A 12,091-nucleotide genomic window follows, 5' to 3' on the forward strand; every position below is an offset into this window, starting at 1 on the left:
GTAAAATTCTGGCTGAAATACTGTTTTTTTCCTTTTTTTTGTTTTTTTTTTTACTTTCTCTCCTCTTTCCTATCCAGAAGTGAAATGAAAGATGAACAGGCTAAGTAAGGACCAGCATGGAAACTTTCAGCAATTTCACAGATAATTACCAGCAAAATGTGATGGATTAGGAAGTTGTTTCAAAATAGCTACCAAATGGCACACAAAAGTTGAAGTGACATACAGAAGTTTACATCTCGTTATCCTGTGAATTTTAGGAGTTGCTTTTGAATTTTTTTTGTCTCATAGGGAATGATCTTCAGAGGCAATATATCTATATCTATATATAAGTTTTATTGGGGAATAGTGTGGTTTTCCAGGGCCTATCAGCTCCAAGTCATTGTCCTTCAATCTAGTTGTGGAGGGTGCAGCTCATTGGCCTATGTGGGAATTGAACCGGTAACCCTGTTGTTCAGAGCTCCCGCTCTAACCAACTGAGCCACCAGGCCGCCCCTATATTTCTTACTGATGTTTCCCCTAAGCCACCACTATATTTCTTCCTTACATGTTTCCCCTAAACTATCATCATGAACCCCATTAGGGCAATTTTCTCCATCTGAGGTTGGGGGACTGAAATGGATAAAGAGGGATGAATCAAGCCCCCATTCTCTTCAGACATCCTCAGTTTCGGTTTCAGGGCAAGATAGACCCTAATCTACCTCCCAGTTTTTGGCTTAGAGATTAGGGTACTTATCCTTTAAGTCAGAATCTCAAAACTCCTTCAGTGGAGGTGAATGAGGACAGACAATATCTGCAAATCATCATGTGTTCAGAGAAGAATTACAATTTTCTTAAAATATCATGGATCTTTTTTTTTAATCCTCTAGATTAAAATAAATTTCTCTTGCTTTGAAGACAGTTTGGTGCGTGAAAATCCTGGATAAATGTGACTCATCTTGATTCTAATTTCACACCAGGCTCTACGTGCCTTGGGGCAAATTACTTCTCTTGACCAGGTTGCAATTTTACCATTTGGCGTATTGGAGTAAATGGTTCCTAAGATTCTTCTTGATTTAGATACTCTAAGTACAAATTATTATTGAGGACATTATCTCCAGTTGTTGGTTCAGTGTTCAAAATCACCAAAGGATCTGATTTTGAGGTTAGGCTATCAGAGCTGGCTCTTGATATTCTATGCCCTGTGCTTCAGATCAGGCTGTTTAAAGGCAGGAAAGCTACATCTCCTTGAGATGACTGGCTGTTGTTCCCTCATTGGTTGGGATTCATGTCCAGAGGTCCACTGAGAACTTCAGCTCATCATCATTTTCTGTTTACAATGGTTATATCTGCAGTTAGGTGTAAGATGGTGATCTGGACCCCTCAAAGATATTTCACCCAATTCTCCAGATAGCCCTTTCACTAATTTCTTTCATTCCTCCTTCATCACTACGTCATGGTCCCTTTAAGGAAGCGGCCATAGTTGAGTGGTGGGAGCAGCTGCTGGCAGCAAAGAGACTTGCAGGATTTGGCCTACCCTGGGCCACTTACCGCGCACGCTCAGGACCGGGGGCTTGGTGGGAAAGGAAGGAGGGGCTTAAGGTGCGCCTGCGCATCAGGGGCGCGCGCAAGGGGCTGGTTTAGTGATCCCTTTAAGAAACCGCAGGCGGAGGAATTTCTCTGAGAGAAAATAATCCTACTCACGGGGCCCCTTGGAGGCCATTAACCCCCCGAGTCCCAGCCCCCCTTTCCCGGGCAGGCGCAACCGCCCACGCGCGCACCCGTGGGATCTCAAGGTCTCCGACCCGGCGCGCGGCATCCGCCCCCTCCCCACTTTCAGCGCCAGGCCCGGCCGGGTCCCGGGAAGCTGCCGCGAGGCGGCCGTTCCTGCAGTGTGGGCGGGGGCCGGGGGCCCGAGAGGTTCCGCCGCCACCGTGCCGGGAGCCGCAGCGGTTCCAAGCGGGGCCCAACATGGCGGAGAGAGAGGTGGAGTCCGGCCCCCGAAAGAGGGTAGGTGAGGTGAGGCAGAACTCGGGCGGCGGGGGGCGGGGCGGGGGCCGCGTCCTGGGGCCGTGGCCGGGAATGGGCCAAGCACAAGCTCGTGGAGGGGTCGCCGAGTCCCGGTTGGGGAAAGGTTGCGGGCAGGACTGAGGCAAGCTTGGTTCTGGAGCGCGCTGGAGTGTGGTCCTTCGGCAGGTGGGACAAAGATTTGCTGCTGGTTGGGAGGGGGAGGGGCGGGGGCTGTTGTTTGCTTTTTAAAAATTTTCTAGCACTGAGGGTGCGTTACTTGGGCCAGGGGAGGGAAGGTGTCACATTCTTAAGTGCGTCTTTAGTAAATCAGAGTCTGGAAGTTTAACTGGGGTGAGGTCCAGTGGGGGTGGTGGTGGCGGGAATAAGTCGTGAAGGGGTCTCCTAAGGGATAAACAGTAGGGTTCTTCAGTAACATCATCGCGAGTTCATTTTCCTGCCTCCTTTACCCTCCACCTATAACCGTTATCTAGACCAAGGTGGAGGTGGTGTTCTTACCTGTAAAGAAGTGGGGTCGTTGGCATGTCCTGATTTAGGAGGAAGATTTTTTAGGAGAAAGATGTCATGTTCTAGTCTAGACTCTTTACCAACAATTAAGAACGTATAAGAGTATGACAAGTTTTGTCATCACAAGGTTGTACCCAACCAACCTGCAAAGGTGGTGTCAGTTCTCTCTCTATAGGAGCTGTTGAGTGCCTTTTAAAGTTTGTCTCGAAACTTTTCTTATTTAATTGTGAATGATGTTTTTCAGATGGAGAACAATACTATCGATTAAGCAGTATTTTTCAGACTTTTACTTCCCCTTCTCCCCCCCAACCCCATAGCATGTTAAGCAGTGAGTTTCCTATTGGGAATGGTCTCAAAATTATCAAATTAGTGTTAAGCCAACTGTATAAAAAATTACTACTTAATCTTTATTGAGTAGTATAAATACTTTCCATATAGCATAAAATTAGCAATCTCATAATATTACAGCTAACATTTTTAATGCTTATTATGTGCCTGGCAAATGCTTTATAGGAAGAATTTAATTTCACATAAACTATGTAAGACCCATTTTGCAGATGAAGAAATGTGGATGTAGAGGGGTTAAGTAATTAAGAGCAGATAGCTAGTTAAGACAGATGGAACTGGGATTTGTATCCAGGTTTGTCCCAACTACAGTGCTTGTGTTGGACATTCCATAAGAGTTCCTCTAATCTATGTTTCTCTTCTTAAAAGCTTAAATTATAAATAACCAAAGAAGTGTCAAATAATATTTTTTCAAAAGTTTATTAGGAAAATATTTTCAATTACACAGCAAAATGGAAAAATTTACAGGGAGCATCCATACACCCACGACCTAGATTTACCACTAACATTTACTATTCTTGTTTTATCACATATTTATCCATATAGTTACCCTTTATCCATTCATTGGTTATCATAATGCATTTCATTGTATTTTGAGCAATTAAAATGTAATGTTGATAGCCTTAGGTTTATAAAATTTTAAGTCCTCATGCAATAATTGGTCATACAACAAGTTAAGCTGTATGATGGTATGTTCAAATAGTTCATTTAATAAAAATATTGGGTATGGAATGCACATGTTTTGAAATTTAAAATTTTTCTTCAAGCTGTGAGTTTTAAACTGGATCCTCATGCTTGAGTGAAGGCATATGGCATGTGGTCAACCAAGTAAAATATATAGGGTAAGTTACTTTAAATGTGTAATGTTCATTCAAGGCGATCTCTGAATCCAGCTGCTAATGCTGTTGTCATTCACCTTTCAAGATAGAATGTTCTAGAAAACATCTATGCACTTTGGTAAATTCAACTGTATTTTAAATGTATTTTTTCTCTTCTAGTACACTTAAAAGATGCCATATTGGCAGCTATCTAAACTTGTAACAACTTTTTAAAAATATGTAGAGCACTTGTATAGGTTTCCCTATTTTACTAGTTTCATTTGGTAGACGGTTACGTTCAGTATCTTTTGAGCTTCATAATTTTTTTTTTTTTTAAAGATTTTATTGGGGAAGGGGAATAGGACTTTATTGGGGAACAGTGTGTACTTCCAGGACTTTTTTCCAAGTCAAGTTGTTGTCCTTTCAGTCTTAGTTGTGGAGGGCGCAGCTCAGCTCCAGGTCCAGTTGCCATGTCTAGTTGCCACGTCTAGTTGCAGGGGCGCAGCCCACCATCCCTTGCTCTCTTGAGGAATTGAACTGGCAACCTTGTGTTTGAGAGCCCACTGGCCCATGTGAGAATCGAACTGACAGCCTTCGGAGTTAGGAGCATGGAGCTCTAACCGCCTGATCCACCGGGCTGACCCCTCATAATCCTTTTTGTTTTTGACATTTGGTTAGACTATTCACTAGAGTTGTCCTAAGTGGTACATGTGGTAGTGCTTTTTTTTGGTTCTTTTGAGTGTGAGTGTGATAAATTACACATGGATTTCATATGTGTACTCCAAGCAGGTTAGTGGGGACTATACAGTATTTTTTAAAGTAACTTGACTTTTCCTTGAGGTATTTAAACAAACTACGTAAAGATATTAACCTAAAGATAATAACTTCAGGTTACTTAATCCAAAATTGCATTGATGACATGATACTGTATTTATGATGCTTACTGCCTTTGAGCTTTATAATCAAACTCACAGAAACTTATTGAGCATATATGGTAGTTGATGAGCTATATGCTAGACATCGTGGTATGGCGTTTATGATCATTTAAGATAATGTATTCTGGCTCTCTGCTAAATTGTGAACCCCTTTGGGGTAGAGCCCATTTCATTGCTTTTTGCATCTCTAACACCTACGTATAACCTCCATATATAGGAACTCAAAAGACATAGATATTTGGTGAGAAAAGTTTACCCGTTACACTAGAGACTATCGCTTGGTTACCAAGTGTTGTAATTTTGGGAGCTTCTGTAAATCTTTCTTACTTACCATCCTCTTTTGCCAAAGTTCTCCTGTGGATCCAGATTTAGGGATCTTCTGATTGTTCTGGTTGTATGGTTAGATAGAAGAGTGTATTTTAAGACCATTGGGTTAACAACTTTTAAGTTCTTTGTAGGCCTGCCTTTTGTCTTATTGTAATGCTTGTGAGCAATTAGAATAATAGGTGTTAATTAGACAAGATTAATTTGATTGTATTCAGACCATAACTGAATGCCAGTCTCTCAGTTTATCAACTTGGGGGTGCAGAGTATGTGGGTGGGTCAGAACTACATCCATCATCTCTGCTATAGAAAGAACCAAGTTTATATGCAGGCCAGTATTAAACACACACATTCTCTCTAACTTTAAAGTCAGGATATTTTTGAGATATTCTGAAGTTTTTAAAGATTGTAAATATTTTTTCTAAAATAACTTTTAAAATTCCTTAGGTAGGCTTATTGTAAGTAGTAGAATTATTTTATGCTTGAATATTATAATAAACTGTTATAAAGCATGAAATCTAACTAAATCTGGTGGCCATATTTTTTGTGTGAAATCCCTGTATCTTTTCAAAGTTCACAGAGAAAATAATAACTTCTGTAAATGTATGTGTTATTACCTGGTCTAGTAAGTTGTATCCATTATCATATTTAAAATTCTTTGTATATGAAATTTGTAGTATATATATGTTTGGTATGCTTAAAAGAAAGCATATTTATAAGTAGTATGCTTCCATTTTTGTAAAAACAAACTGTCCTTTTTTGCCTGCCCACATATATGTCTCTACTTGTATATGTATGAACTTGGAGAAAGTTGTGGAGGATATGTGTCAGACAATTACCATTGATTACCTTCAGGGGTGGTGAAGAGAAAGGAAATGGAGAATAAGGGGGAAATTTTTGCAAAATGGAAAAATTCATGGTATGATAGTAAATGAAAATGTAGACTATAAAATGTTATTTGTGTTGTAAATATGTATAAATTGAACACACGTAGATAAGGAATAGAAAATAACATGAAAATAGTGATTTTATTATGTGATGTGATTATGGAGATTTGTTTTGGATTTCTGATACTTAATATTTTATAATAAATAATTGCAAAAAAGTTGATCACTCTAAATTCCTTAATGAACTTTTTATCTTTTGTCTTTTTGTTAAATGTGTTACTTAAAAACGTGGTACATATTAAAAATATTTGCAGGTCATGTGTACCCAAAGTAAATCATCTGCTTTAAGAATGCATTGGCTCTTTGTATAGAAAGCATTTGAAGAGAACATTTGAAGAGGCACAGATATTTTTCTCAAGGTCATAATATAATAGGCTAAATCAGGATCAAGTACTACTTATAAAATTTACTGTTTGATAAATAGTATGAGTTGGAATTCATTGTAATAATATATAATACAACAATTAGTATATAATTAATTATAATCTAGAATCATGGAATTATTTATGTAATGTATTAATGTATAATGTAATTATGATGTTACGTAATTGTTATAGAAATATATAATAATATATATTATGTGTAACGTATAATAATAGTATAGGTCCAGAATTCATTATCTGAAATTTTTGGTTAAAATAAATTGAATTATATTTAAATCAAATTGATGTAAATTACTTCTCAGGAAGCATCAAATTAACTTTTTGCCTAAGAAATACATTCTTGTTTGGGATAACTTTAAAACACACCTTTACAACTCAAAGGTTTACTTTCAAGGAAATATAAACTAAATATTAGTGTATATTAAATCTATGATTTTATTTATTTTCAAGGAGAAATAAGCCTTTCTTTGTTTTACAAATAAAGTTGGCTGTGCTGGTTGCTATGATTGATTTTAAAGATAAAGTTTGTGCTTCCTTTGAAAATGGAATGATCTTATTTACTTTAGAAAATACAAGTAGATAAATGTAAAATTGCAACTTATATGGATGTTTAGAAGATAGTTTTGAATTCTATAGTTTTGATAGTTTCACTCTTTAATGAAGACTAGCATTTCCTTTTAATGTTCTGACTATTTTACTATGAATTAACTATATGTAATTATTTTACCAAAGGGAAGAGAAAGCAAAGCATCATAGCATAGTATTAGGTTGAATCATACAACATTGCCAATATTTGACCATTTGAACCACAAAAATGTATTTTCATATGGCTCAACCTAATCGTAAAGAACCTGGGCTTTTCAAAGTCAGGTTACGGTACAATCTCTGGTATTAGCAATACTGGGATAGTAACATCCCCACTTATTAGCTTATATTTAAGGAATACTTATAATGCTATTTTAATTTCATTCTTATCTTTCTGGCTTCCCAGAAGCTTGAGCTAGCTATCTTCCTGCCTTTGACCAAAGACAGTACCTGAGCAAGCCTTTTCTATCCAACATATAGACTACCCACTAATATGAACTCTTTGAGTTCAAGGATCATGTATGTTTATCTTTCTTTACAACTCCCAACATAGTGTCTTACACATTTAAATGTTTTGTATATATGTTTATTCACATACATAGTACACATTTATAGGCAAAAATTTAAAAAATTGTTTCATAATTCCATACCAGTATAGAAAATAAAATCTAGATTGGTGTAGTAAAACTCCGTATTTCTGTTACCCAGCTTTGACGACTAAACAGTTGTCAACATTTTGCCACATTCTTGTCCCGTCTGATTTATTCCTTCTTTCCTTTTTCTTTCTGTTTTTTTTTTGTTGAAATAATTTCAAAGAAATCTCAGGCATCGCATCATTTAATCTATAAATGTTTCTGTATGTATTTCTAACAAGTAAGAATTAAAAAAAAATACAACCACAGTAGTATCACATCTAACAAAATTAAGAGTTATTTAATCTAGTCTGTGTTCAGGTTTCTCTGATACTTTAAATGTCTTGTTTAAATCACTATCCAAATAAGATTTACCATTTCATTTGGTTTGTATGTCTCTTAAGTTTCTCTTTAACCATCCCTCTCCTTATACCTCCTGTGCTTTTCCCCGTGCTATTTGTTGAAAAACTAATTGTCCAGGAGAATTTCCCACATTCTACATTTGGCTGATTGAATCCTTGTGGTGTTTAACATGTTCAATTATCCTTCATATTTTCCACAAATTAGTAGTCAGATATAGTGCAGTGGTTCTCAGCTTTGGTTGAAACTTTAGAATTACCTGGAGAGCTTTTAAATATTCTGATTCTTAGGTCACATCTCAAATCAATTAAATCAGAATTCATAGAATGGATTATGGGCAACAATAATTAAAAAGATTTCCCAAGTTTCATTCTGTAGCCAAGGTTGAGAACTTGAATTGATAGAATTGATGAGATTTAAGTTGTTTCTTTAGAAAGAAAAATTCATAAATAATGATTGTATGTAATTTATTTCCAATCAGACAATTTTAAGAATGAAAGGGTGTGCTATGTAATAATTACAGTGGGACAATAGCCATAAACTAGGACTATCCTGGACAAATTAGGGTATATAGTCAGCCTATTATACGATGCTGTGAATTCTTGTTGCATCATTCTAGGAGGCACATAAATGATTCTTGTATTTTTAGTAATAATAAAATTGATCTGCTTAGGTTCTGTCAGCGGGATCCAGATGTTTTAATTTCTTAACTTTTCACATGGATTTATCAACCATTGATGATTATGTCTAGATCCATTAGTTCATTAGGAGAGTGATTTTTTTATTTTTTCTCCCACATTTATTCACTGACTTATTCTTCCATAAACAATTCCTTCATCAGTCGTTTACCTTGTAATAATATCATTTGTACAAGAAAAGCAGAGCAAATGCTTATTCCCCCCTCCCTTTGTTTACCAATTTTTAGAGGAATGAATTGATGCCTTCGCAAATCCCAGAGGTAAGGTTTAATATAGTTGACATATTTAAGTTTATTGTTAGCATTCTGTTTGATGTTTAATTTTGTCATACTTTTGATCAATGGTTATCTCTATAGTAGCTTTCTAAGGCTGTCATAACAAATCACCACAATCTTGGTGGTTTAAAACAACAGATTTATTTGCTCACAGTTCTGGAGGCTAGAATCCCAAAATCAAGCCATGCTCTGAAGGCTCAAGGGAAGAATCCTTTGTTTCTTCCAAACTCTGGTGGCCCCAGCTGTACCTTTTTGTTCACATGGCCTTCTCTCTGTGTCTTCTGTCTCTTCTAAGGACAGTCTTCATTAGATATTGAGCCTACCCTAATCCAGGGTGATCTCATCTCAAGATCTTACATTAATTACATCTGCAAAGAAGTTTATTCCAAAATGGTCATATCCCGAGATTCTAGGTGGGCCACAGTTCAGCCTACAATAGGATCTTTAAGGTTAACACTTGAATCCTTTTTAAAAATTGTTATTTTATGCTTACACAATTACCTTAAAATTTTTTTTTTTATATTTCTTTTTTCTTTTTTAAGATTTTTTATTGGGGAGGGGGAACAGTTTGTACTTCCAGGACTTTTTTCCCCAAGTTAAGTTGTTGTCCTTTTAGTCTTAGTTGTGGAGGGCGCAGCTCAGCTGCAGGTCCAGTTGCTGTTGTTAGTTGCAGGGGGCGCAGTCCACCATTCCTTGAGGGAGTTGAACCGGCAACCTTATGGTTGAGAGCCCACTGGACCACATGGGAATCAAACCAGCAGGCTTCGGAGTTAGGAGCATGGAGCTCCAACCGCCTGAGCCACTGGGCTGGCCCCCTTAAAATTTTTTATGTTAGAATGTAACACATACAATTTTATCGTTTTAACCATTTAAAGCATATAATTCAATGGCATTAAGTACATTAACAATGTTGTGCAAGTATCACCACTATCTATTTCACTCCAAACAGAAATTCTGTGCACTTTAAGGAATAACTTTCCTTTGCCCTTCCATCCAGCCCTGGTATGCTTTCCTCTACTTTCTGCTTTGATGAATTTGCCTATTCAAATATTTCATATGGGCCAGCCCGGTGGCTCAGGTGGTTAGAGCTCCATGCTCCTAACTCCGAAGGCTGCCGGTTCGATTCCCACATGGGCCAGTAGGCTCTCAACCACAAGGTTGCCGGTTCAACTCCCACAAGGGATGGTGGGCTGCGCCCCCTGCAACTAGCAACGGGCAACTGGACCTGGAGCTGAGCAGCGCCCTCCACAACTAAGACTGAAAGGACAACAACTTGAAGCTGAACAGCACCCTCCACAACTAAGATTGAAAGGACAACAACTTGACTTGGAAAATAAAAGTCCTGGAAGTACACACTGTTCCCCAATAAAGTCCTGTTCCCCTTACCCAATAAAATCTTTAAAAACAAAACAAAACAAATATTTCATATAAGTGGAATTATATAATATTTGACCTTTGGTGTCTAGCTTATTTCACTTAGCATAATGTTTTCAAGGTTCATCCATGTCGTAGCATGTATCAAAGCTTCATTCTTTTTTTATGGCTGAATAATAGCTCAGTATACCACATTTTGTTTATTCAGTCATCTGTTAATGGACGTTCAGATTGTTTCTACTTTTTGGCTATTGTGAAAATTGCTGCTGTGAACATTGCCTACAACTATTTGTTTGAGTCCGCTCTTTTGGTTCTTTTGGGTATATACCTGGAAATGGATTTGCTGGGTCATATGGGAGATCTATGTTTATCTTTTTGAGAAATCACCAAACTTTTCCACAGAGTCTGGGCCAGCTTCCACCCCACTAGCAATGCAGGAGGGTTCTGATTTTTCTACATCCTCACCAGCACTGTACTGTTTTTTTTTTCCTCTCTGCCCCCCACCCCCCTCTCTTCCTCTCCCTTTTCCTTTCTCTCTCCTCTGCTCCACTCCGCTCATCTCCCTCTTTTTGGTAGTAGCTATGCTAGTGGGTGTGAAAGTGGTATCTCATTGTGGTTTTGATTTGTATTTTTTAATGACTAATGATGTTGAGTATGTTTTCTTCATACTTATTGGCCATTTGTATATCTTCCTTGGAGAAATGTCTATTAAATCCTTTGCCCATTTTTTTAATTAGGTAGTTTGTCTTTTTTGTTGTGGGAATTATTTATGCTGGGTAATGAACTCTTATCAGTTATGTGGTTTACAAGTACTTTATCCCATTCTGTGGGTTATCTTTTTACTTTCTTGACCGTGTCCTTTCATCCATAAGCTCTCAATTTTGATGAAGTCCAATTTATGTTTTCCTCTTATAGCTTGTGTTTTTGTTGTCATATTTAAGAAACTATTGCCAAATCCAGGATCAGGTAGTTTTTCTCATACATTTTCTTCTAAGAGTTTTATAGTTTAGCTCTTTAATTTAGGCCTTTAATCTATTTCAAGTTAATTTTTGTTTATGGTATAAGGTAAGTGTATACTTGTATTCTTTTGTATGTGGATATCCAATTTTTCCAGCACCATGTGTTGAAGTCTGTTCTTTCCCCATTGAGTGATCTTGGCACCGTTGTCAAAAATCCGTTGATTTTTTAATTAATCAGCTTTGGCTGCCATAGCAAAGTACCATAGACTGAATGACTTAAACTACAGACATTTATTTCTTACACTTCTGGAGGCTGAGAAGTCTAACCTCAAGGTGCTGGCAAAGTAGTTTTCATTTTGAGGACTCTTCTCTTGGTTTATTTTTAGTCCTCTTCTTGCTGTGTGCTCTCCTGAGCTCTTTGTGTGTGCTCAGAGATTAAGCAAGCTCTCTGGTGTCTCTTTTTATGGGGTCGTTAATCCCCTCGTGAGGGCCCTTCCCTCATGACTTCAACTAACACTACCTCCCAAGGGCCTTATCTCCAAATATCAAAACACTGTAGTTTTCAGGCTTCAACACTGGAATTTGGGGGACACAGACATTCAGTCCATAGCAACCATATATATAAGGGCTTATTTCTGGACTCTCAGTTTTCTTACATTGGTCTACATGTCTGTCTTCTTGTGCCAGTACTACACTGTTTTGATTACAGCAGCTTTGTAAGAGGTTTGAAATGGGAAAATGTGAGTCCTTCAACTTTGTTTTTGTTTTTCAAGATTGTTTTCGGCATTTAGGGTCCCTTAAAATTCCATGTGAAATTTGGATGGTTTTCCTTGTTTTTTTTTTTCTGGTAATAAATGCAATTGGGATTTTGATAGGGATTGAATTGAATTTGTAAACATCTTGGGTAGTATTGTCATCTTAACACTATTAAGTCTTCCAATCAGG

At 37.5% G+C, this 12,091-nt stretch overlaps 1 protein-coding gene across 4 annotated transcripts in view; it reads left to right on the plus strand.

Annotated features, from left to right (window-relative positions):
- Nucleotides 1–1,622: 1,622 nt before the first annotated feature.
- ZMYM4 (zinc finger MYM-type containing 4) overlaps nt 1,623–12,091 on the plus strand; it is a 131,229-nt gene continuing 120,760 nt past the window's right edge. For 2 of the 4 annotated variants that reach the window (XM_033114938.1, XM_033114942.1), the window contains exon 1: nt 1,623–1,986. In XM_033114938.1, the coding sequence (XP_032970829.1) occupies nt 1,948–1,986 (39 nt within the window). In that variant the 5' untranslated portion in view covers nt 1,623–1,947. Of the gene's footprint in view, nt 1,991–2,153; nt 2,173–12,091 lie in introns of those variants that run through there. The other 2 variants (XM_033114939.1, XM_033114940.1) reach the window with 2 other exon arrangements.

This window comes from Rhinolophus ferrumequinum, chromosome 9, assembly GCF_004115265.2.
Source record: "Rhinolophus ferrumequinum isolate MPI-CBG mRhiFer1 chromosome 9, mRhiFer1_v1.p, whole genome shotgun sequence".
Lineage (NCBI taxonomy): Eukaryota > Metazoa > Chordata > Mammalia > Chiroptera > Rhinolophidae > Rhinolophus > Rhinolophus ferrumequinum.